Genomic DNA, 24,974 nt, shown 5'->3' with positions numbered 1-24,974 from the left:
AATTAGAATTTAAGATAAACAAAAACTCCTTTTCTTAATAGCTTTTTAATTACGACAGCTTTCCACAGATGGTATGGAAGCAGTCATGCCTAATTGCCTCTTAAGTGTAATTTACGTGTTTAAACACTGGGGGGACGGGTGTACTTCCTCGTTTCTATGTCTCACTTGAAAATCTTATACTATTTTTTTAGAACTCTTTTGTTTTCTTTTTCTCTAGTGTTAGTTATTTTGAATCTGTATTGGAATGGAAGGATTATGATAATATTGCATAACAATAGCTATTACGTTAGGGTTTTGGGCCAATGAGTCAAGCTTATTTAGTTAATTTAGAAGGGAGACCTTGATTGTCTTAATATCGGAAGAGAGAATAGTCAATGTAAAAGCTTCTCAACCGGGATCGGAATATTTTCTAACTCAACAAAGATGTTTAGGTCATACCTATTGAAAATGGCAAAATATGAAACTAAGCACAAGGAAACCACTAAGAATAGAATGATTTGGGCTTTTTTGCAAAATAGTTCTGTCCACGAGGAAGTGGGTTTTTAGAGAAGGACCGCAGTAATAAGATGATCTAATAAAGTGGAAGGGTTAAATAGCAAGTTTTGCTTAGACTGGAAGTACTTGGAGAGAAGATGATGCAATGATATCATCACAAGTAGGATAAATGTATACCCTTACTCTAAATACAATTAAAATTGCTTATGCCCTTTTAGGGGTGGGAATGAAGTGGGTCATTTTACTGAAGCGGTTTCATAGATGACTTGAACAATTACTAATCCTTATCACTTGGTTTTTGAAGTTGAAATGTGTGCCCTGGGATCTTCTGGTCTGCAGAGCCTTTAAATTGCTTAATGGATGGTTTATTCATGGCCCTTCAAATTTGATATAAACCCTGAATCTAGGGTTTATATTAAGCTTGTCTTCTCTATGAGTTAGCCAATCCTTTTTTTTGCTTGGTGTTTTTTTTCTCTTACACTAGCCATCTACCCAAAATTCTTATATTGGTTTAATTTTGAGCAGGAGCTAGTCCCAGAGAAGGTTGCAGCGCCAGCAGATGGCGGAGCTTCATTGTAAGCTTGATATATTATATATAAACCCTATTCTTTCTCCAATCTATTGTATAATAAATGCTCATAGCCTCATACACTTGTTTGCCTTATTTTCCCTTCAGTTATTTTCGGATGGTTTGGTCATGTGACTCTTTTATTGGATTGATTGCAACACTGAAAGTTATTAAGCTACCATTAATTCCAATGGTCAATGTATCCAATCATTAAATTATCTGGTTACCTGTTTTTCATTACAGGCATAATCTTCAAGGGTCAGATGTACCAGAGAAACACTACACAAGTAATTTAGAAGCTGCGTCAATTTTTTTTTGCTCAGCAAAATATGTTTTACTAAGGATATGGAAAAACGAAACCCAAGACCTAAGTTGTGTGCCTCATTAAAAACCTCCCTATACCTAATTGGAGGAAAAGAGTACAACACAACTAGGAAAAGTTACAACTCAACAACTGATTTCTACGGACTATCATCTAAAAAGAGATTGAACCAAACAATTAAAAAATGTAGCATATCGCAATTACAAACCCGACCAATTCTCTGCCGATAAAGTTTTCACAAAGAGATTCAAATCCATCTTCTCAAGTCACACTTCACCCCATTCTCCAAATAAGCTTAATGCTCACCAACTACCCAAAGATACCTACATAATCAAAACTCAAAACACCAACGACAGCATCCAGCGCAGACAGAAAACATACAACACCAACCAAAACTCAATTCAACATGAAAACACACAAACCCCAACTCAATTCAGTATGAAAACACACAAAACCAGCATCCAACAGCAAAAACTACAAAAAACTCCCCCTCAGCCTTCTAGTTACGGAGAGAGAATGATGAAATAAGTTTAAAGCGAGATCAACAAAAACCAGTAGAGCAAAAGAGCGTCTCTGTCAACAGAACAACAGAAAAAGTTTACAAGGTGGAGATGTCGGACGTAGATGAGGTCATTATACTTGTGGATAAGAAACGTAGACCTTCTCCAATTAGATTGAACAGAAACGAAAACATTAAGATTACCAAGCAATATGCCAAATAGCCACCCACAGTCCTGTCGGAACATCTCCATAACCACTCAGTCCCGATATAGTAAACCTACAGCCTGCAAACTTCTTCTTCGACTGAAATTTTCTAAACTCGAAATTTTACTTCCTGCAATTCAACTAAATGGCAATGGATTGGGATTGGGATACTCCTTCCGATGCCTCGCTAGCCAAAATTTCCCGAACCAAAATCTCTTCTGAACCTTTAAATTCTATTCCTAATTCTCTTCCAATCTGTAAAGTTTTCATCGCTTCTCTCTTTTGGATCATCCATCTTGCTTGAAGATCAGAATCGGATAAAGATCTGCCTTCTAATTCAGTCGAATCTTCCTCACACTCTACCTTCTTCTTATTTTTCTTTATTCGACATCTTTTATTCTTCCTTGGGATGTTTGTAAATTTATCCTGAATGCTTTGTAAAGAATTGTATTTTTTGTTTTTCCCCGCTTTTGCTTTTTGGTTCTGTCTGGCTTTGCAAAATAGAATATCCTCATTCAAATAGGTTGAAACATTAACCTTGTTCTAGATCCTCCTCTTTCCTGAATGGGCTTTCCCCCTATTTGATCTGCTATTACCCCATCCTCTTTGCCTTCCTCCCCCTTACTTTTTTTGTTAACACCTATATAATTAAGGCCCATACAAAACACATCCTCCACTTCCCGAGTATCTGATTGTCCTTCCCAAAAAGACAACTCTTCTAACTTATCTTTTATATCTTCGTTGACACATACTGGATTAAATAACTTCTTACTAACTTCTAATTCCTCTCTCTCCTCATGGCCCACCGCAACATTACTTTGCTTCTGAACAATCCCAGCTTTATCATCATTGTTTCTCATACCCTTAATTGCTTCCTCACCAATGTTTCTTTCCACCGCCTCCTCACCCGACAAGCAACCGCCTCTAAGTATATTTCTGTTAGGAAATAAACCAAGTACAAGTAATTTCCCTATAACCAGATTTGTGAGAATGCGAAATAAAAGCGGAAAATAATACCCGAAATTTGATAACGGAGTTCAGCTAATTTATGCTTACGTCTCCGGAATGCTGAGATCTTTTACTAAGAGAAAATTTACAGGTGTTTACAACACACACTTGAGAGAGAACTAGAAGATTTTGGGATGATTTGAAGCTAAATGAGCTAGGGTATTTATAGTTAAAACTTAGGGACTAATATTGTAATTAAAAAAAAAATATTTGGGCAGTCCCCCTCCCCAATTTGTTTTAGCAGCCGGCTGCTACTTAGCAGCCCAACTTGTTCTTTAATTTTCAACAATCTCCCACTTGAAGACTGATTTCAATCTGTCTTCACACCTCGATCGATGCAGCAGTATTTCTGGTCTTTTATCTAGCATGCCAACTGAAGCTGAACACAACTTCAGTTTGTCCGTAGTTACCGTCTTGTTAACATGTCTGCTGGATTTTGAGCTCCATTGATCTTTTTCAAGTTTTCAAAATCCTATCTTCCAGAAGAGACCGGATAAAATGATATCGCAATTGTATGTGCTTCGTCCTGGAATGAAAAGACGGATCTTCGCTAGATGGATATCACTTTGACTGTCGCAATACAAGACATTGTTTTCTTGTTTCTTGCCTAACTCATTCAAGAAACTTTAGAGCCAGACCATCTCTTTGCTGGCTTCCGTACAGCGACATATGCTTCGGTTGTGGAGAGCAACTATCTTCTGTAGTGAAAACCCAACTCACTGCGGTTCCTCCTAGAGTATAGACATACCCTGTAGTGCTTCTTCTGATGTCAACATTTCCGGCTAAGTCAGCATCTACATAGCCTGTCATATCGTATCTCCACCTTTGAAACAAAGTGCTTGTTTGTGGTACCTCGCAGATATCTGAGGATCCATTTGACTGCTTCCCAGTGTATTTTGCCTGGATTATTCATGTACCTGCTAACAGCTCCCACTGCTTGAGCATATCTGGTCTGGTACAAACCATGGCATACACTTCCAATTGCTGAGGCATACGACACCTTCACCATGTTGCACGTTCTTCCTCCGTCTTTGGTGACTGTTCTTTGGAGAGTCTGAAATGAACACCTAAAGGTGTATTTACTGGTTTAGCATCTTGCATGTTGAACCTGGAGAGTACTTTGTTGATGTACTCAGCCTGATAACATCAAAGTCCCGACTTTGTGTCTCTCTTGATCCTCATCCCAAGAATCTGCTTTGCAGCGCCCAGATCCTTCATAGCAAACTGCTTCGACAATTTTGCTTTAAGTGTATAATCTCTTGCATGTTTGAGCCTGCAACGAGCATGTCATCAACGTACAATAATAAAATAATGAAGCTGTTGTCGAACCTCTTGATGTAACAACAATGATCTGCTTGGCATCTGGTAAAACCACTACTACCCATGAAACTATCGAACTTCTTGTACCACTGTTTAGGAGCTTGTTTTAAACCATACAAGCTCTTCTTCAACCTGCATACCAGGTTTTTATTGCCTGCCTCTATGAAGCCTTCTGGCTGCCTCATATAGATTTCTTCCTCCAAATCACCATGAAGGAAAGCTGTCTTTACATCTAACTGCTCAAGATGTAAATTTTCTGCAGCTACAATTTTCAACACCAGTCTGATTGTAGACAGTTTCACGACTGGAGAGAAAATTTCATTGTAATCAATACCTTCTTTTTGCTGAAAGCCTTTGACAACCAATCTTGCTTTGTAACGTTTGCTCCCATCGTGCTCTTCTTTGATCCTGTAAATCCACTTGTTATGGAGCGCTCTCTTGCCTGGTGGTAATTCAGCTAATTCCCACGTCTGATTTGACATAAGCGAGTCCATCTCATCTTTCATGGAAGACTCCCACTTGACTGAATCCTCCACTTGCATTGCTTCATCATAACACTCTGGTTCACCATTGTCAGTCAACAACAAGTAGTGTAAAGAAGGTGAATACCGTTGGGTTGGTTTAGGAATTCTGGAGGAGCGTCTCAGTTCTGGTGTGCCTGGTTCTTCCTCTTGAACTGCTTCAGGACTGATTTGAACATCATTTCTAGAAATCTCCTCGAACTCAGCAAATTCCTTTGTTTCAGCCTCGGTATTACTTGATTCTGCGGTTGACCTGTCTTTGTACATCACATTTTCATTGAAATGATGTCTCTGCTTCTGATGATCTTTCGATTTTCGTAGTCCCAAAACCGGTAACCGAACTCATCACCGCCATAACCAATAAAGGCACATTTGTTGGACTTAGCATCAAGTTACTTCTTTCAGCAGAGTCTATGTGTACATAAGAAATACAACCAAACACTCTTAAGTGTGAAAGGTTTATTTCTTTCTTGCTCCAAGCTTCCTCTGGTATTCCGCCATCCAAAGGAACAGAGGGCCCACGGTTGATCAGGTAAGCTGCAGTGTTGATAGCTTCAGCCCATAGAAATTTGGGCAATCCGGCATGTATCCTCATGCTTCTAGCACGTTCATTCAGAGTTCTGTTCATGCGCTCTGCTACGCCATTCTACTGCGGTGTTATGGGAACTGTTTTCTCCATCTTAATCCCATTGTTTGCGCAGAAATCTCTGAATCTACTGTCTCTGTACTCTCCTCCATTGTCAGACCTCAACCTCTTGACTTTCAAACCAGTCTCATTTTCCACCATGGCCTTCCATTTTCTAAAGGTATCAAAGACTTCTGATTTCTTCTTCAGAAATAAACCCACACCTTCCTTGTTGAATCATCGATGAAGGTGACATAATATAGTGAGCCTGCAAGAGATGGAACTGGGGATGGTCCCCATACATCAGTATGAATCAATTCTAACCTTTCTGCCTTGGGTGCCTTGCCAATCTTTGCAAAACTGACTTTCTTTTGTTTTCCAAAGATGCAATCCTCGCATAGTCCGACATCCACATTCTTTAGATCCGGCAGCTTCCCTTTTGACAGAAGTATCTTCATTCCTTTCTCGCTCATATGGCCAAGCCTTTGGTGCCATAGGTTTGATTTTCCATCAGCATCTGCTACTGCAATGATATTCTCTAAATTTGAGGTTACATAGAGAGTACCAGTCTTCTTACCACGAGCAATGACGAGTGCTCCTTTGGTAATCTTCCATTCACAACCTGAAAAGGTTGTACTATATCCTTCTCCATCAAGCTGTCCAACAGAAATCAGATTTCTTTTGAGGCCAGGAATATGTCTCACTCCTGTCAGCTTCCAGGTGGTCTGGTTTGACAGCTTTAGTCGGATCTCCTTTTCCGACGATCTTCAAGGTTTCATCATCAGCAAGATGAACCTTCCCAAAATCACCACTGATATAGTTCTCCATGATTTCTTGGCATGGGGTGGAGTGGAAAGATGCCCCTGAATCCAAGATCCATGATTCAATCGGACTGTTGACGCTTAGAATCATGGCATCACTGTCTCCTCTGTCACGTTGGCAGATTCCTGTGCACCTGTATCTTTCTTCAGTGCTCGGCAATCTTTTAAAGTGACCTTTCTTGCCACAATTATAACAGGTAAAATCTTTCTTTCCCGTTCTGGATTTTTCCCGTCTGGATTTGGATCTGCCACGATTTTAATTTCTTTCTGAAGTTCTCCCTCTGGACTCCGTGTGCAAGGCTGAGGAGGTTGATGCTTCACCCGATTCTCTCCGTCGAATTTCTTCACTCAGTACCAGATCCCGAACATCGTCGAATTTCAATTTACTATTTCCCGACGAGCTGCTAACTGCTGTAACAGTAGCATTCCAACTGTCTGGTAGAGATGATAAGAGAATTAAAGCTCGAACTTCATCATCGAATTCATTTCCACAGAACTCAACTGGGTTGTGATTGTGTTGAGTTCATTCAGGTGTTGAGCCACTGATGCCCCTTCCGTCATCCGCAAATTGAATAATCGCCTCATCAAGTGAACTTTGTTTGAGGCCGATGGCTTCTCATACATACTGGAGAGAGCTGCCATAAGACCTGCCGTGGTCTTTTCCTTTGCTATGTTGAAAGCAACATTTCGGGACAACGTCAGTCGGATAACTCCGAGGGCTTTGTCTGTCGAGAAGAGCTCAGTCTTCATTCTTCATGCCCTCTGGTTGCTTTCCTGAAAGAGGTTGATATAGATTTTTCTGATACAGAAAATCTTCAATCTGCATCTTCCAAAAGCCAAAGTCCGCACCATCGAACTTTTCAATTTTCACCTTCCCTTCGTCTGCAGCCATCGCTCCCACTCGAATCTGGCTTCGTTTGGATCGTTTCTGACAATTTCTGCGAACCGCCGTGTATTAGAACACCTCCGTCGACAAACTCGTATCGCCGACCGAATTTCACTATTCACGAAATTCACTATTCACGTGAATAGTAATGAATAGTAACCTCGCAGAAAATTGACAAAATTCACAACCAAAAGCTCTGATTACCAGTTGTTAGGAAATAAACCAAGTACAAGTAATTTCCCTATAACCAGATTTGTGAGAATGCGAAATAAAAGCGGAAAAATAATACCCGAAATTTGATAACGGAGTTCAGCCAATTTATGCTTACGTCTCCGGACTGCTGCAGATCTTTTACTAAGAGAAAATTTACAGGTGTTTACACAACACACTTGAGAGAGAACTAGAAGATTTAGGGATGATTTTGAAGCTAAATGAGCTAGGGTATTTATAGTTAAAACTTCGGGACTAATATTGTAATTAAAAATAAAAATATTTTGGGCAGCCCCCCTCCCCAATTTGTTTTAGCAGCCGGCTGCTACTTAGCAGCCCAACTTGTTCTTTAATTTTCAACAATTTCCCATGCAACTTAATTGAATTTCGGCTTCCTTAATCCACTTTTCGTTGCTTTTTTCCTCCGATGAGACCCTGGTTCTTCCTGACGATGACTCTGAATCAATAACCATCGGACACTCTTTTTCTTCTTGCTTTCGAACAATTGTAACACCTCTGCATATCATTTGTTTCAGAACTCTAACTTTAAATATGTCTCTACCAGCTTGAAGATCGATAACTTCATCAATTGACTCTCTCATGTTCGTTGCAATGAGAATCGTCATCTCCTCACAGCCCATTGCTAAATATTCACCCCATTGCTCAGCTATCCTCTTGAACGTGGTATGATTCCAGCAATACAACGGCACACCAAATAGTTTAATCCAAGTTACTCTTTGAGATGGTCTATACGATTCTGACCATGGTTGTACGTCCAGGAATACTTCCTTTAAATCGACCAGCTGTGATCCTTCATGATCCTGTATAAGTCTTCATCCTCTATCTCAATTAAGAAGTCTCTCCCTCCCAGAAATTTGGTCCTTATTTCTCCTAAGCCACATGCGCTTAACCTATCTTCCACCTGACTTGAAGAACAAACTGTCGCCATCGTTCCTACGAGGCATTTCTGAAGCTTGCAAACAACGTCTTCATCTTCATCAGGTTTGTTGTTTATTTAACATAAGAGAAATCTAATTTTCTTATAATTTTTTTGTCTAACTTGCGGCTCATGTTCTAACCTTTTAATTATCTAGCTTGCCTTAATAAATTTGTTTTGCTTGCTGTTAGGTTGAAGTTCTAGCTGTAAATTCTGAATTTGGTGGGTATGATCAGGATCCAGATACTCCTGGGCCGGTGGAAGTGCATAACTTGTCTGCTGTTCATGATGCACTGACTGTTGGTGATCATGTTAAACCAGAATATCACAATCATATAGAATTGGACAATTTTTAATGCGTAGAAAATGCTTCTAATAAATCAATTCTTTCCCATGGGCATGATAAACCGTTGGACCAGTCTTTGCAAACTGATATAAATTGTGCTGCTATCGTTAGTATGCCTTTGAGAATGGTTGCTACAATGGTAATATGGACAAAGAACATACTAAACCACAATTTAATTCTGTCCATGATGCCACATTTATGGAGTACAAATCTGCTGTTAGGACTATTGGAAGACCTGATGGTTTGGATAGGGTGGAAGATATGCGTCATGGTGTCATGCACTCAAGGGATAGAATTGATGGTGAATGTGCAGAATCTCCTAGCTGCTCCGATGTCACCTTTGATTTGGAAGACCCTACTCGAAGAACATGTTCAAGTAGTACTTGTGCACCCACGTCAGACGGCTATTTGGAGAATGATCAAGCATCACATAAGTTGGAACTTGGCAGTGATACTGAAACCATCAATAATGTGGAAGAGTCATGTCGCCTTCCAAATCAATAGCTTCAAATCCTTCCTGTCTATTTGAATCGCCCAGTGGACCAACAGTTGTTGATGGTGAAGTGCAAGCTTGTCAGGAACCAACCGAATCTGAAAACCTTAAAAGGCCTGGTTCTCATGAAAATGTCTCGACTATTCAACTTATTGGATCTGAGAAATTGGTTTCTGCAGAGCAAAACTTGGTCGATCTGTCGAGAAGGGAGGACTTCCATCCTTCTGGAGCTTTCATTGAGGTGCAAGGTTTGTTTTACCAGTCTTATGCTTGTAGATTTACATAAATGCCCCCCTGGGTGCCTTTCTATATAAATTTTATGCATGACATTATTATTGTTGTTAATATTGTTTTTTTTTTATCATCATGACCTCATGTTGGATTGTTTCTTATTTAACTACTATCTTTGCAGGTCAGAACCTTCTTTATGTGATGATCAGTTGGAAAATTCAAATAATTGTGATGTGTCGGATTTGCCTTCACCTGAAAAATTACTCTCTGCACTGGAAGGGCCTATTGATAAACCAAGTGATTTTACTCGGCGAGTTTACCCTAGACAAAGAGGTTCCAGAAGGGAATGATGAAGTCAATGCTGGAACCAAATTCATTTCAGGCAAAAAGCGAAGTATATCTGAAAGTACAATAACTGCAGAGAGTATACACTCGGTTGAATCATTTAGAAGGCCTCGATTCAGAACTGCAGAATCAATTACTGATGACGATGAATTGTTGTCTTCTATTTTAGGTAGCAACATTTTTACTGTAATGAACCATTATCTGCCATCTATTAATTTACTAGAATATCCGGACATGGATAATTTACACTCTAGGTTATTTAAGTTATCATCATTTTTATGTAGATTGCAAATCTTTAGTTTTATCAAGTTATATCACTAAACTTCTATTACTGATAAAGTAGGTCACTTGTGCTAACTTGTTAAGTAATTCTAACGGAAAGTTGACTTAACACGCATAGCTTAGTTTTACATGTCATCAAGAAATGCCAAGCGGGCATTTCAGCAAAAGACATCTATGTTGGCATTGTGGGTCCATTTAGAACGGAAAACAAATGATTTTGTTAGTAAAAAAGGCCAGTTATGCACGTTGAGTAAATTTATTATGCATCATCTTTAAGATGTAGAAAAAAATTTGTATGCATGCTGGGTCAGTTTTGCTCTTAAAATTCCTGAATAAAAGTAGTACAAGTGACCCAATTTATTAATAATAGAATTTCAGTGATGAGTTTTGATGAATTTAAGGTTTTGTGACTGATATGAAAGTAAGTTCAATGACCTAGAATGTAAATTATCCCATGGACTTCAAGGCTGTTCTTCGTAAAGAATATTTTTACGAATGAACTTAATTTTTCTTTGCTTCAGTTGGAAGATCTTCAGTTTTCAAAATGAAACCAACTCCTCCCCTTAAAGTAGCATCATTGAAACGCCCACGATCTGCACCAAGACCTAGTGCCACCAAGAGAAAAGTGCTTATGGATTATACTATGGTCTTACATGGAGAGTATGCTTTTAAGGTTTTATTTATTTATATCTCACTAGTTAAGTTTTCATTCTTCTGTTGTCTTGAAGTTTTCCAAGAGGGACTTTGGCTGAACAGAGTTTCACACTTGATTACATTCTGATTGCAGAACATAACAATTCATTTGTAGTATGCCATATGTTGTTTACATTCATTGACTGGCTTAAGATATGGTGAGTTTGTGTTTTTCCAGTCAGGTTGGCACATAGTGAAATACTGTTGAATGGAATTTATTCTGATTAATTGAATCTTATAAATTATTTTATTTTTATTGTTTTTCTTTATTCTATCTGCATTTGGAATTTTTTTTCGGTGTACTCAAGTTCTAATTAATTTGCCTTTTTTTTTTCCTTATCAAGTACGATACGTCAGCAGTTGGTTAATACTGAAGACATACGTCGTATACGTAAGAAAGCACCTTGCACTCTTCCTGAAATTTCGTTGATTCAGAGACAATTCTTGGAAGATGAAATATTTAGCGAACCTGTATTTACTGGTGAAATCTAAGTGCTGGAATTTCACTGCATCTGAATGCTTTTGTTGGGGTTCTCTCTATATATATATACATGTACGCATGTTTGATTACCCAGGTCGAGTTTTGGGTAGTTAGGTAGTTGGTATTCGGGTTTGAGCCTCCGGGTTTGGGGTTTAAAAATGGTGCTTACAGACATTCTAGACTTGGAAGTGTTCCAGGTTCAGTGCTTTTATTTGGATTTTCTTATACCTTTTTCAATATACTAGCGTTTACATATCCGTTTCTCTTGAAATGATCACTCCAATCATTGGTCATTGAACCATAGCATTTCAGATTCGGATTTTCTTTATGCGTTTACATATCTTTCTTTCAGAATGGTCATATTAATGGACTTCAGTCATTGGTCAATTGATCGGGATTTCTTCATGTTCTTTCTAATGTACTAATAACTTTTTCTTTCAGAATGGTCATATAAAGGAACTCTAATAATTGGCCCATCGGCCAGGAATGTTTTAAGTTCAATCTCTTGATTTGAATTTTCTTTACTATTTTTCAAGTATTTACATATCTAATTCTTTCAAAATGATTATACAAACGAAATCTAATCACTGGCTTTCAGGTTCAATTTTTTTATTTGAATTTTTCTCTATACTTTTTCTAATGTATTGGCGTTTGCATATATTTTTCTTTCAAAACCATCATACAAAAAAATTCCAATCATTGGTCCAAAGCGTTTGCATATATTCATCTCTCTTTCTTTTGAAATGATCATATAAATGAACTCCAACCAAACCATTAGCCCGTTGGCCCCAGGGTGCCAGTACCAATATAATAGCAAATTAAAACAGTAACCTTAATACCAATACATATGATGTCCTGCTGTAAGCCTCCTAACTACATTACTGATAAGGTGGATAAGACTTCTGGTACGATCACAGTGAACATACACAGATTTTTTTTTTGAATAATCTCAAGTAATTACATGTTCAATTTTTTCTTAATGCACGTATACCCTATAAATGTAATTATTCAAACCTAGATCCTTCAACTACTCAAGTCTAGATTCTCCAGAGAAAACAGTATTCTCTTTAATGTTGAATGACACAGTAATCAGCAAGTAGGCATGGAAATTCATCACGGAGAATACCGAGCTTTCGGATCCTTTATTAGCCAAGTATTGTAAGCAGTCACTTCCTGGGCCAAAAAATAAAGTTCCTGCAGCTTTTCCTTATTGGGGGGCAAGGATAAACTTGTGTGGAACTTCAACTTCCTCGGATATTCTCAACGTGATTTATGTACAAGTTTTTGTGGCAACAGAACAACGGTGATAAGAATCCCGACTATACCCGAATAATCTCAACTAACGAACTACAAATAGAAATATCTGCTTATATAATATGATAATTTGGGGAAGGTTTTACAACATAAAGGGGACTGAAACAAATTACAGTCTCAAGTTTTACGTACTGATCAATTCAGAACCCATAGATACATGCATGCATGCATACATACATAAAAAAAAAAGAGTAAACTGAAAGTAACCATCCTTTCATCAACAGAACAAACCAAACATAATATTATGGCTTACCTTGTGGACACACTCCTTGGTCTTTCTTTTTTTCATTTTTGCAGTATCACCTTCATCTCAAACTCATCACAGGCCATGGATTCACCCCAGTGGTAGTGGGTAGTGAAGGACGTATAATTGGGACACGTCTTACAACTGAAAATGCCTCGTTGAGGCGAGCTGCACGAGTCATGAACTGAGAAACCTTCTGCAAGTACAACACAAGGAAAGAACAAAACGTTAGATGTGTTCCAGCAGTCAGCCAATCCATTTGCCAATTTGTACTAGTGTAAAACTTAAATCAATTTTACCTATTTTCAAAACTTCTAAACATAAATATTTGAACAAACCGACCATTGAATTTACCAATATAATTGTACTCATTGTGCATATTAAGTTCCAAACTGATCCAACATTATTATCATGTCGATAGATAGAGAATATTGTTGTTTTCAATATATATTTTCTAGTTTTTTTACAAGGGATAATAGTCGAGGCACTTCTATTTAATGAAAACTCTACATGCACAATCCACAATAATATGATATGAATTGTTTTATATATCAGTATGATATAAAATATTAAACAAATATAAATCATATAAAAAGTTTATGAACTTATGTAAATGATACAAATATTATACTATTAAATGAAAACTCTATATGCACAATCCACCATACTAAACTAATGTTATGAGATCTCTACTCTTGTGTGCATGTGCACGTGTATTCCAACATAAAAACCAATTGCATTATTAATTTGTTTAAATTACATGAATCGCTAGATTCACTGTATCTCAAATTCAGCAAACAAATTTTTTTAAAAATTGATACCAAAAAAGGGGCACAATCAAAGTAGAACAGGAACCCAAATTCGTAAAAGAACTCTATGCTTGGAAAAAAAATAAGGATAAGATTTTAATCATAAAAGGGTAAACAAGTTTTGAACAAAATATTTGGATCTAAAAACGTATATAAGTATTCCTCAAATCACATCCTCCATTATATCCTAACCACCTCCATTTCCGCAAGACAATAGGAAGAGAAGAAATTTATCAGTTGACCAAAGATGGCATTCCAGACTGGAATCCACACAAACATTCAGAGCAAACACCCTTCCTTCCTCTCTCTCTCTCTCTCTCTAACAACCAATTAGGGCCATTTTCTAATAACCAATCACTTGACAGTAGTGAACCAAAATTTTCTTGATTGCTACAATTACCTGGCAATCCAACGTACCATAGATATTAATAACATGTACTATCTCGATGATAATGTGTTGGATATGATTCAGCTATCAGCTAAATAGTCTTAAGTCCAATATAATGGTGAGAGACTTTGGAGTTTGAATCTTGATTTGGTTTTTCTATTACACGCTTGTTTCCGTAATTCCGTTCAGCATTTAGTTAAAAGTTGAGTTAGTGACAGGGAACAAAACGGAGGAGGAAATGAATACAAAAGACAATACTGTCCACCACAAAAGAAAATGTGTTGTGGAAACCTAGTAGAATTTGTTTGGTAGGACCTAAAGAATGGAATAAGTTTTTGGTAAGACTCTATTTAGAAGTTCATTTTCGGTAGGACTTTATTTAGATTGACGTCACTTTCCTTATTTTATTGTATTTAATTAATTACAGTAATAAACAAGTCTGTATAAAGAGACGATGAATAAAGGAAATCAGAACTGTTATCAAAACCCTAGGGTCTCTCTAACGAGTCCTAAAGGTTTCAGGCTCCCTTTGATGTTCTTGATTGATTTTTCCATCCATCGCGTGTGGCTCAATTCCAAACTCATCTCTGTGACATTATTTCTTTTAGGAAGTTATTTGCAGTGAACCAAGTGGAATCACAGGCAAAAAGACGAGAAAATTTCAGGGCTTAGATAATCAATAAAATACGAGGATCACTCGGAAAAGCACTTGATAATCAAATATTTCCAAAGTAAGAAACTAGTAAGGATGCAGGTAAAAAACGCTGACAAATCAATCAAGCGACGGTTCTCAACTGGTCATGGAGAAGCTCAAAGGGATAATGCAACAAAAAGGAAAAGACCATAAAGATTCATGTATACAAGAGAATGAAATTCATTGCAACGTGAACCCTAGGGCAGAAATGGATCTAAATCATAAAACAACAAGGACAACCAATAACTTATATTGTCTGGTTACAGAATAAATCTAAGACACAATTCGTTATCCAATTTCCAAAGCTTGATCAATAACATTGAAAACAGTAACCGGAAAAACAAAAGCAGCAACTTACCTTATCATCCAGGGTAACCTTTATCTGCAAGCTACTGCTCTTCCGCTTCATCTTATACAATCTAAGTCCTAATATAACAAAACCCATCACAGCCGCCGCTATAGAGAAGGACCAAGCAGGACTAACCCTGAAAACACAGTATCTCAGGAGCTCGAAAGGAACTTTCCACCATGCTACCTTCTTCTTGTCTCCCTCATTAACCGATTTCGCACGCAACTTCATTTCATCAATGGTTGAACCTTCATTACCAATTGTATTTCCGTTTCCTACTTCCGAATCCAAAGTTGAGTTATCCCCATCATCGAGCTCACCTGAATTCTCCAACTCAGCTCCCTTTTCCATAAAGTCAATAAATTCAATGCCAGCCTCTTTCTCAATATCCTGAAACTTCATTGAAATCAAACCATCTCCACCAGAATCAGGCCAGAACTTGCCCAAATCCTTATCTTGATCTTGAATACCGCCAAACCCACCGAAACCTATCTCCTTTGTCCTATCGAATTCACTAAATTTAGTACCATCGGGATTAAATGTAACCGATTCGTCAGTCTTAGCTTCCACTTTTCCAATACCTTGGAACAAATCCGGGGCTTTCTCGTTCTCAGCAAACTCCAAGTCTTCTTTCACAGCCAAATCACTTAATTTACGATCATCAGACCGATCACTGCCGGAATCGGACCAAAAACCGCCCGAATTATTCCTCCCATACTGAGTCTCCGGCTTGGGATCAATCCAACTCGGATTATCTGACTCGATAGAACCTTCTTCACCCACATCCCCCTCCTTTGCATACATATTCTGATTATCAAGAGAAAAGTAATCAGACCTTATCATCCCTTCAGTATCACCTTCAATGCCCTCAAGATTCCTCAACTCGGGCGAGTTAGCCATGGTAGAACTAGAGTCAGAGTCCGAGCTGTGGAGCACCTCCCAATCTAGTAGTTCTCCTTCCATGGCAGGGATCTTGGTTGAACTTCTTTTCTAGATTAGGGCAATCAAAACACCAAAAATAGAAAGCGCCCAACAAACCCTAATACCCGATTGAATTTGGATTCTAAAGTTTATGACTTGTGAAGAAAGGAATAAAAATGCAAAGACCATAGAGGATAAGGCAGGACACTTAGAGTGTTGAGCAGAGGAAGACGATGGAAGTTGTGAGCATTGACGTGGCGTACTTGGAAATAATCATTTGTTTGGTCCAAGTGGAGATGGCTGACTCTAAAGATTGATGAACAATTAGGATTTTGACACGTCAAAACAACGGTGGGGGTGACAACAGAGAACGTTTATCTGATCAAATAGTGATATCTTTCTTTCGGAAGCTGAGATAAGATAGAGTATAAGAAAAAGAGGACAAGTGTCATATTGAGGAATACACGTATCAGGGAATGGAATAAAAAAGAAGAATTAACCATTAATCTTAATTAAGTAATATTTTAACCCCAAATACAACATCTAACCCAACCGTAAGAATGAAAAAATATTATAATTTTAAATTTATTTATTTTTATTTTTAAATTTTAATTTTATAAAATATATTATTTGATTTAATCGTAAATAAGGGTTTGAGTTAGAAAATTAATCATATAGTGTGCGAATGTATAAAACAAATCATAAAATTATTTTTCTAAAGTGAGATATAAATCGTTATAAATGCACGAGTGTTCAAATCAATCCAACAAGATATAAACGGATGAATTTATCTATAATTAGAAATCATCATAACACAATCAAATTGAAAATTGGACCTAACATAGATCCCGGTATGAATCGGAATAATAATCAAAATAGGAATTCATAAAACACAGTAGAATAAGAATTCCTACATACATAATGAAACTTGACCGTAGAATAATAATGATTCATAAAAAATTTATCATATTTAACTTAAAATTTGTATATTTAAAAAAATTATATATAAATTTGTAGAATAATAAAGTTATCTTAGATTAATCCAAGACGATTTCCACCTTCACCCCTATTAAGAACATGGAAATGAAGAATTTGTTGGCCTTTTGTTTCTTAGTTTTCGCAATAAAAGTGGCTGATTTTCCCATTAAAATTGTATGAATGCTTAATCATGGAGTGATTGGTTAAAATTTCATCTTAATTGTTGGGTCCAAATTTTAGGTAAAGGGTGGTCGGAGTTTGACAAATGAAAACTTGATTTGGTACTACTTCATTTTATCAAACATGTCAAATAATCATTTTATTTAGCAATAAATGATAAGATCTTCTTAAGTAACAATCAAAATGTATAATCATGTAACTAAATTGGTGCACAAAAATGTTGTGTTTTGCTCTAGAGGCAATTTGGCTCAAGTTAAATCCAAGTCCCAAGCCTTGTGGAAGCTTCCCATAACACCACTAAACATATTGTAGACATCAATCTTTCCCCCTTTTCAGAACCTGAAATCACCAAAAAGGCAATAACTTCTCATAAACAAACCAATCAATGATGAATTTCTGATTCGATAAGAGAAAAATGGAAGCAAAAGTGCACAAAGCTGATCAAATTCTACAAGCCAGACAATATCAAACTCTATGCTCAACCAAATCTTGTTCAGTGCTAATCAAAGTTGGAGGATGAACTTTGGTTTTGGGGAACTGTCTCCAATAGAGAAAAGCAAGTAGCAGCAAAAATAAATATGCAGAAATACGTTACTCGTATTCCGGTGCAAGTGTCGGACATAATTATATTCAAACATGAATTCGGATGGTTGTATCTAAGGCAAAACGATAAGTCATTGACATCCCTAGATTTTAATATGGATTATGTTCCATTTCTTGTTTAGATCATAAATGTAAATGACACCAGATGATCAAGATTTGCCTACACAGTGGCTTGTAATATGTCTATAATACTAGTAAGGATTCCATGTGTCAGCAAGCTGAATGAATAAAAAAAGCAGCAAAAAATGCATTAACTGTTAGCTTCTGAATTTGGGATTCCTTCACTCATACAATGAACTTTTCTATAAGGGATTAGAATCATGATACCTGTTATTGATCCTCAAAAGCAACAAATTCAGAATCCTTGGGCTCGTTTATGATCTTTTCAAACATTGACTTAACCGTCTCAAGCCGGAACATTTCTTCCAAAACTTTATCCTCTACAATATTACAGACTTGTTTGTGATGATCACCTTTATCTGAAGAGAACAATAACTCAGATAACCGATCCTTCCCAGCTTGTCTATAATATTTCGATGCCTCCATTGGCCAGGAGGAGATAAGGTGGTATATGTATACAACCTTTTTCTGGCCAAGCCTATAAGCACGGGATATAGCCTGTCGTTCGACGGATGGGTTCCAAGTCACATCAAGTAATACCAGCCTTGAACCTCCAACAAGATTAATACCTTCAGAGCAAGCCTTTGTTGATGCAAGCAACACCCTTACTTTGCTCTTTGGATCATTAAAAACATTAATCGAGCATTGACGCTGCTTAATGTCACATTGTCCGTGCATGAACAGTATCTCCACACCTTCCTTCCATTTTAAATTATCTTGAAGCTGGTCCATTATTAAGCGTAAAGGTCCAATGTATTGGCTGAAAACTATAACCTTTTCCTCCAGGGCTTCACTAAGCTTAAGCAGATTCATGAGGAATTTTGTTTTCACTCCTTCATCAGGTTTCAGTCTTATCCTTTCTAACTCCTTCATGCTAACAATGGAGCTGACAACTTCATTACTATCTTTCTCATCTAACAGCGGAATCAAAAGCTGCTTCAACAAAGAGGGATGGATGGAGATCAAGGACACATATCGATCCAAATCAAGTGGATTTTGTTTTTCTTTTATTCTTCTCTTTTTGAAAGGGTTCTTTTCTCTAGCACGCTGAAGGATTTCTTCAACACGATGCAGGATTTCTTCAACACGATGTAGGATTTTCTTCTGCAGATCAGTGGGCCATAAAACAACTAGAGAATGCTTCAAACCAGGAAGTGCAGTCTGTAGAATTGTGCCTTTATACACATGAACAAAAGGCTTAATCACAGCTCTAACCTCCCTTAGTTTTTCATTTCTATCAACATCGTTTTCTATAGAACCAATCCAATAGGCAAATTTCAATTTTGCTTGGTCTCCTTTGCGCCCACGCCTTGTATTAACCTTGTATCGATTAGTATACCGGATTCCTTCAGCAAATGTTGGTCTAACTAACCAGAGCGTGTTGAAGAGCTCTTTGAAATTGTTTTGGAAGGGAGTTCCGGACAAAATTATACGACGTTCAGTTTTAATTCTTGACAAAGACTTCCACAAAAGAGAATCAGCATTTCTCGGTATATGTCCTTCATCAAAGACAAAAAGCCTAGGAAGATCAAGAAGGATTTTACTAATTTGATCATCTAAATTTTTACATTTTCCTTTCCCTCCTTTCCTTTTTCCAGCAAGTTTAGTGAAAAGGCTGTAACTAATTCCCAAGACGCCTCCACTGGATTTCCAGGAAAGCAGTTTCACCACACGCTTAGCATGTTTATCTGCATGCGGGGTACCATTATTTAGTTTCTCATAAAGAGGAATTGCATATGTTTCTTCCTTGTCAGAAAAATCCTCACTGTTCAGATTGTGAAAGGGAATATCAACCTTCCACTTAATGAACTCGTCTCTCCATGTTAGCAACATAGTACAAGGAGCAACAATCACTGGCCATGAGCTTGGATACTCTTTTAAGTATGTCTGAAGAAAGACGATAGTCAGAAGAGTTTTCCCTGTCCCAGGAGCATGAGATATGATGCATCCTCCACCGCCACTGCATGAGTTTTTAGACTTATCACGATATATCCCCCCTGCTATATTACTCCACATAAATTCAAAACCTTCACGTTGATGGGGGTGGAGTTTACTTTCTCTATTTGGAACGATTTCCCATACTGTTCCTTCAATATTGGCAGAGGAATCACCAGGCATGTCAATGCTAGGGTCTAGATCTTGAAGGCCATCAAACACAGAGGAGTTCACAATGCCAGAGTGTTGCCTCTCGTATTTTCCGCATGGACGTTTCATCTGCAACAAGCAAAACAAAGTTATGAGTATCAATTATCTGAAGTAAGATCCTCAAGTGTTGCAGTATACATATTAGGCTCCTTTCCGTTAGCCTATTATCAATCCATTTAGCTTGTCTAGGACCACAATTCTAATTGGAATCGTTTGCATCTAAATGGCTGTCCCTTTTTCCCATATATATATGGGGTAGGGGGAGGTAAGATGTAGGCTACCCCCAACACCAGGTTGAGAGCAGCTTCCGTAAGAGACCTCCAAATTATGAAATGCCCTCCGTGGGACTCCAAATTATGCAAATGTCCCGTTTGCATCTAAATCCATTATCAAAATGAAAAATGTTCAAAAATATATTATTAAGCATGAAACATACAGGATCATATGAAACTTACAAAAGGTGATGTAATGTACTTTATTTCCAGTTCCAAAAAAGAGCAAAATTTGCATTTCCTTCCAATTTCTTCGTCTAGCACAAGCTCATGATCCCCTTGACGACATAGGGATGATCTGTCCCGTTTAACCTCAGAAACATTAGTAGCATCCTCAGTTTCCACCTGCACATCAATATGAACAATATAGGTATCAGTTCAATCATCTAAAAGCAAAAATTCGCTGACAAGTTGAAACGAAGATTCACACGAAAAAGGAAATTTAAATTCATGATTTGCTAATTTTCACTTTAAGCGGTGCATATATATATATACATACATATATATATACATATACATATACCTATGATAGAATAAATTTAGCTGTTCCAAAAAAATGCTAGAAACAACCAAGATAATTTGCATCTATTCCTTTCTAAAAAACGTTCAAGCCCACTTTTTCTTAATTTATAGCATTTAAAGAAAGATGCGCTGTTGAATGTATGCCCTTTGTCGATGGTGGTATTTATTTCAATAGAAGACAAATCCATACAAGATAAAGGCAATGGATTTCACTGATTTCAACGCACAATTTCACATATAATAAACAATGATTCAATTTTTATTATATCAATTACTTTGGTATACTGGTATTGGTTGGTACACATGCACATACCAGGGAAGGATTAGTTGAACCAATCTCGCTAGAAACAAGGCAAAACTGCATCTCAGTCCACAGTGAGACTAATCCGTCTTCAAATTCTACATCCTGAGAAGTGATTGTGTCCTCAACCCCAGAAGTGAAATTGAGAGGCAAAAGGTTGTTCTCAGTTTCTTCATTGTTCAAAATAGTATCTGCCAAAACGGTAAGAAGGTGAAGTTTCTCGGAGGCCGCCTTCCCTTTTCTACCCTTAGACGGCTTGGTATAGGAAGAAGTAAAATCATTTAAACAAACAATGTCGTCGTCGTCGTCCGAGACAGAAGAACACCGACTATTCTTCTTCTTCTCCTCCTCCTTCCCTCTCTCCTCCTCCTTCCCGCAATAATCCAAATCATCCGACTCATCATTGTCTTCTCCGCTTGTGGAGGTTAGATCCTCATCAGAACCCTCCATCGAATCATCATCATAATCATATTTTTCTTCATCATCGTCATTATAAGGACTGCAAATATCAGCAGCGCTTCTTGCATCCTGTTTACGCTGCTGTATTTCAACGCCAGATTTTTGGTACAGAAAATGGACTTCACTGGTCACTTTTTTAGAAGCGAAAGATGTACTAGTTTTGTCCTTCCGCTCCTCCTCCACCACCTTCCTCCGCTTGAATGCACGATGATCCTCCAAGACGTGGGCTTCCGTCCTGCTTCTGGTTCTTGAAGCTACCGGCAACGACGGATTCAACATCTTGCGTGTACTATAAGAAATAGGGTTGTCAAGTTTGAGTTCAGCCACAGGGACATGAAAAGAATGCGCGAATAGAAAAAGAAGTGAAAGAGTTCAATAATAGTGAATATCCGAAAGACAATAACCCCTTGATCTCAGCGACGGCCGACAGCGACAAGATCGCAAAGAAAGCGAAAAGACTTGAACCTCAAAAGTCCTTCCATGTACGAGGGGGTCGGGGAACTTTTTGATTAATAACTACAATAAATCTTATATTTTATATTTATAAATATATCCTCTAATATTAACATGATACTGAGTCATCTACCAAAAAGGAAACATGATATTGAGCCAAATTTGATATGAAATTCCTAATTTAAAGATAAAATTATAATATTTAAATGTAAGGATTAATTTAGAATAAAAGTTATAGTTTAAGGATGTATCATAAATTTTATTATTGTTTTATTTATTTATGAAGTTATTATTTTTTAAACGTTTTAATATATTGAATAAAACTCAATTTAAACATTTTTCATGGTTTGGGTTACCGCTATTTAACTAGATAGAATTATTCATATTAGCAATTCTTTATAAAATTTAAAAATATTAGAAAATATAAATTTGTTATTATCAATTATGATAACTTGTTCATTAAAATCTCATGAAAACTTCAATTCTTTTGTTATTAGATAACAATTTTTTTAACTTTATTAGATAACAAATTTGATTGTGAGTTTATCCTAACTAAACATAATTTGATTGTGGAAAGTGATTCAAGAACCATAATTTTAAAACTAAACACCGAGGAGACCGACCCATTGGTGATTGGGTCGATGATCGGAGATGCTAAATTCTTGGCCAACCACCTTGAATTTTGTTCGTTGGACGACAAAGAAATCAAGCAGCACATGCAGAGTCTTCGACGGGATTTAGAAGCATCAATGACTGCTTTTGGATAGAAGACATACCGAAGATAGCCCTCAGAGCTGCAGATGTTGATCGTCACCTCGTTGACCCACCGTGAGTTTTTGATGGCTTTCTTATTCTTCTAAGGGGATCATCTTTCTCCAATTTATGACTCATCCCTTGTTTTCTCTTTGGCCTCCACTCTTTAATTGCTTATTTTATCACGGTTGAAGTTTGGTCGATTGAGCATACCTCTTTCTCCTTTGCTGGGGTTAAGATTTTAGTTTTATTTGATGTTTTATTTTCCGATGTCTGAACTGCATTATCTTTTGTGTGGTTGTAACTTTAGTTACTTGGCTTTTGCAATTTCCTTTTCTTTGTATTTGTTTGGTTTTTATTAATAAAGTGCTTATCGACCTTTTGATAAATAAATAAAAAAGTTTTCAAACGGCATAATGATTTTTATAACATTCAACTTTACTAGCTTGGTCATTTTAATCCTTAAACTTTTATTGTATCTATTTTGACCATTAAACTTTTTTTTAAATTAATTCAAATACGATGAAATAATATCAGTGCCATTGAACTTTTATTAACATTTTATCATTTTAGGCTGCATCATAAAAAATGCGAAAAATTGTTAAGAAAAAAGTTGTCCTCATTGCTTGTTGATAAAATCTATTTCTTGTTACATTTTATATTGGCATTAGCAACTTCATTGCTAATCAAATACTCGAACTGAGTTGATCATACATAATTTATCAATTATATAATATTACTTCTAAATATCAAAATCAAATAATATAATTATATATACAAATTTTATTTTAACTACATTCTCCTAAATTGATTGAGTGATTAAATATGCTCGTATTATTATACTTAGTGTAAATTCAAATATTGAAATTTACCTTGAAAATGTAATACTCTCCGCTTAATTTAAAAAATACACATTTTAATTTTTGGGTAAACTACACATTTAGTACCTAAATTTTTCTCTTTTTTAATGATGGGATGACATTACCTTATGATAACATATCAATATCACCGTTAAGTTTTTAACAGCAGAATATCAAAATGAAATTTAAACTAAACGTTTGATATGATTCATAACAAAAGGTTAGGTGCCAAAACAAAATAAAAATAATAGTTTAACTATTAAACGTATAATTTACCCCTAACTTTGTGATGTAACCATATATTTGAACTTTTCACGATTCTTAGAGATCTCCACCACATCCAAAGCTTAGAATACGCATGGCAATCGACGCAAGGTAATTACATCGCATTGGACATTGTAGCACAGAAAAAGAAAGCCAAGAATGGCAGGCGGTCCCAAAGAATTTGTGCTTTTTAAAATAAGATCTTTAAAATAGTTTATAACAAAAATTAATTTGTTAAATTTAAAATTATGAGAGTTCTATGAAATTTTTTACCAAAATTTATTATAGAAAATGATTAAAGATACTGTCAAAATTTTCGTTTATAATTTTTTCTTTCATTTTTGTTTTCTCTTCAAACAAAAATGTCGTTAGCGCACAAAAGTTATACATGGACAAGCTTAAATGACATCCATGTGTAAACCCTTAAATTTTTTAAACCATGTAACGGATCACATGTTACACTTATCATTGGACGGCCTGAAGAATGGCAAATGCATTTGATGAACCCTACTGTGCTGATGCGGTTCCATTCCAAATTTCCAACAACCCCAAACCAAGTGTCAGCTTGTTTACGCATTGCATAGTGGAGGTAAGATCCCAGGAAGAAAGCAAAGCAATGATTCACATGTGTCGCTTGTTTAATGAAGCTGACAAGACTGAGAACCGGATGATAAGGGGCGGGAGAGTAGGGTCGAGATCAGTATATATCGTTTTATTTTGGAAGTTTTCATTCCTTTTGGACAACAAAGTCCTGACCTAGGCAGCCCTTGGTCGGTAGCAGTATATGTTGCTCATTTCTTATCTTGTTGAACCTGAATGGCAAATGCAGCAGTCCTTGTTTTAATTTTCTCCATCTCATCTAATAGAGGAACTGACTTGTTGAAGCAGAAAGTGCAAGTTGCCGGTTTAGAAAAAATTGCCCAACATGTGCATGGAAATCGTTTTATTCCAAATATTGTGCACGGACAAGTTTGGATTGTTAGCTTTTTGAGATGAAAATCGAGTTAGATTAGGTTGATTTGGAGTGGTTGAGTGAGTGTTTTGGGCTTAGGTCAA

The 24,974-nt window shown here is 36.8% G+C and overlaps 3 protein-coding genes across 3 annotated transcripts; 1 reads left to right on the top strand and 2 right to left on the bottom strand.

The window, feature by feature from the left end:
- Positions 1–8,381: 8,381 nt before the first annotated feature.
- On the top strand, positions 8,382–11,300 carry LOC120161470 (sister chromatid cohesion 1 protein 4-like). The gene is made up of 7 exons (XM_039171709.1): positions 8,382–8,483; positions 8,610–8,729; positions 8,876–9,243; positions 9,303–9,505; positions 9,670–10,002; positions 10,637–10,775; positions 11,153–11,300. The coding sequence occupies exons 1-7, from the start codon at positions 8,382–8,384 to the stop codon at positions 11,298–11,300; spliced, it is 1,413 nt and encodes a 470-aa protein (XP_039027640.1).
- A 1,576-nt stretch (positions 11,301–12,876) lies between these two features.
- LOC120162185 lies at positions 12,877–16,187 on the bottom strand. Its single transcript, XM_039172361.1, has 2 exons — positions 15,097–16,187; positions 12,877–13,043 (listed from the first exon to the last, which is right to left on the bottom strand). Exons 1-2 carry the CDS (start codon positions 16,048–16,050, stop codon positions 12,909–12,911), a joined length of 1,089 nt encoding a protein of 362 aa, XP_039028292.1. The 5' UTR covers positions 16,051–16,187; the 3' UTR covers positions 12,877–12,908.
- Positions 16,188–17,384: 1,197 nt separating this feature from the next.
- Positions 17,385–23,103, bottom strand: LOC120162082 (SNF2 domain-containing protein CLASSY 3-like). The gene is made up of 5 exons (XM_039172263.1): positions 22,665–23,103; positions 21,142–21,877; positions 20,490–20,651; positions 18,097–20,103; positions 17,385–17,505 (listed from the first exon to the last, which is right to left on the bottom strand). Exons 1-4 carry the CDS (start codon positions 22,757–22,759, stop codon positions 18,100–18,102), a joined length of 2,997 nt encoding a protein of 998 aa, XP_039028194.1. The 5' UTR covers positions 22,760–23,103; the 3' UTR covers positions 17,385–17,505; positions 18,097–18,099.
- Positions 23,104–24,974: the final 1,871 nt, after the last annotated feature.

This window comes from Hibiscus syriacus, unplaced genomic scaffold, assembly GCF_006381635.1.
Source record: "Hibiscus syriacus cultivar Baekdansim isolate YM2019G1 unplaced genomic scaffold, ASM638163v2 tig00111402_pilon, whole genome shotgun sequence".
NCBI lineage: Eukaryota > Viridiplantae > Streptophyta > Magnoliopsida > Malvales > Malvaceae > Hibiscus > Hibiscus syriacus.
This window is presented reverse-complemented; position numbering and strand designations above follow the sequence as displayed.

What these genes read in the sequence shown, in the direction of transcription:
- LOC120161470 (XM_039171709.1), top strand. Translation starts at nt 8,382, where the DNA reads ATGCGCTTAACCTATCTTCCACCTGACTTGAAGAACAAACTGTCGCCA. An exon ending in AGCTTTCATTGAGGTGCAAG is followed by an intron (nt 9,506 to 9,669) that starts GTTTGTTTTACC and finishes CTATCTTTGCAG; the next exon opens with GTCAGAACCTTCTTTATGTG. An exon ending in ATTGTTGTCTTCTATTTTAG is followed by an intron (nt 10,003 to 10,636) that starts GTAGCAACATTT and finishes TCTTTGCTTCAG; the next exon opens with TTGGAAGATCTTCAGTTTTC.
- LOC120162185 (XM_039172361.1), bottom strand. Translation starts at nt 16,050, where the DNA reads ATGGAAGGAGAACTACTAGATTGGGAGGTGCTCCACAGCTCGGACTCT. An exon ending in AGGTTACCCTGGATGATAAG is followed by an intron (nt 13,044 to 15,096) that starts GTAAGTTGCTGC and finishes TTGTACTTGCAG; the next exon opens with AAGGTTTCTCAGTTCATGAC.
- LOC120162082 (XM_039172263.1), bottom strand. Translation starts at nt 22,759, where the DNA reads ATGTGCTGCTTGATTTCTTTGTCGTCCAACGAACAAAATTCAAGGTGG. An exon ending in ATCGACCCAATCACCAATGG is followed by an intron (nt 21,878 to 22,664) that starts GTCGGTCTCCTC and finishes TATTTCTTATAG; the next exon opens with TACACGCAAGATGTTGAATC. An exon ending in GTTCAACTAATCCTTCCCTG is followed by an intron (nt 20,652 to 21,141) that starts GTATGTGCATGT and finishes ATTGATGTGCAG; the next exon opens with GTGGAAACTGAGGATGCTAC.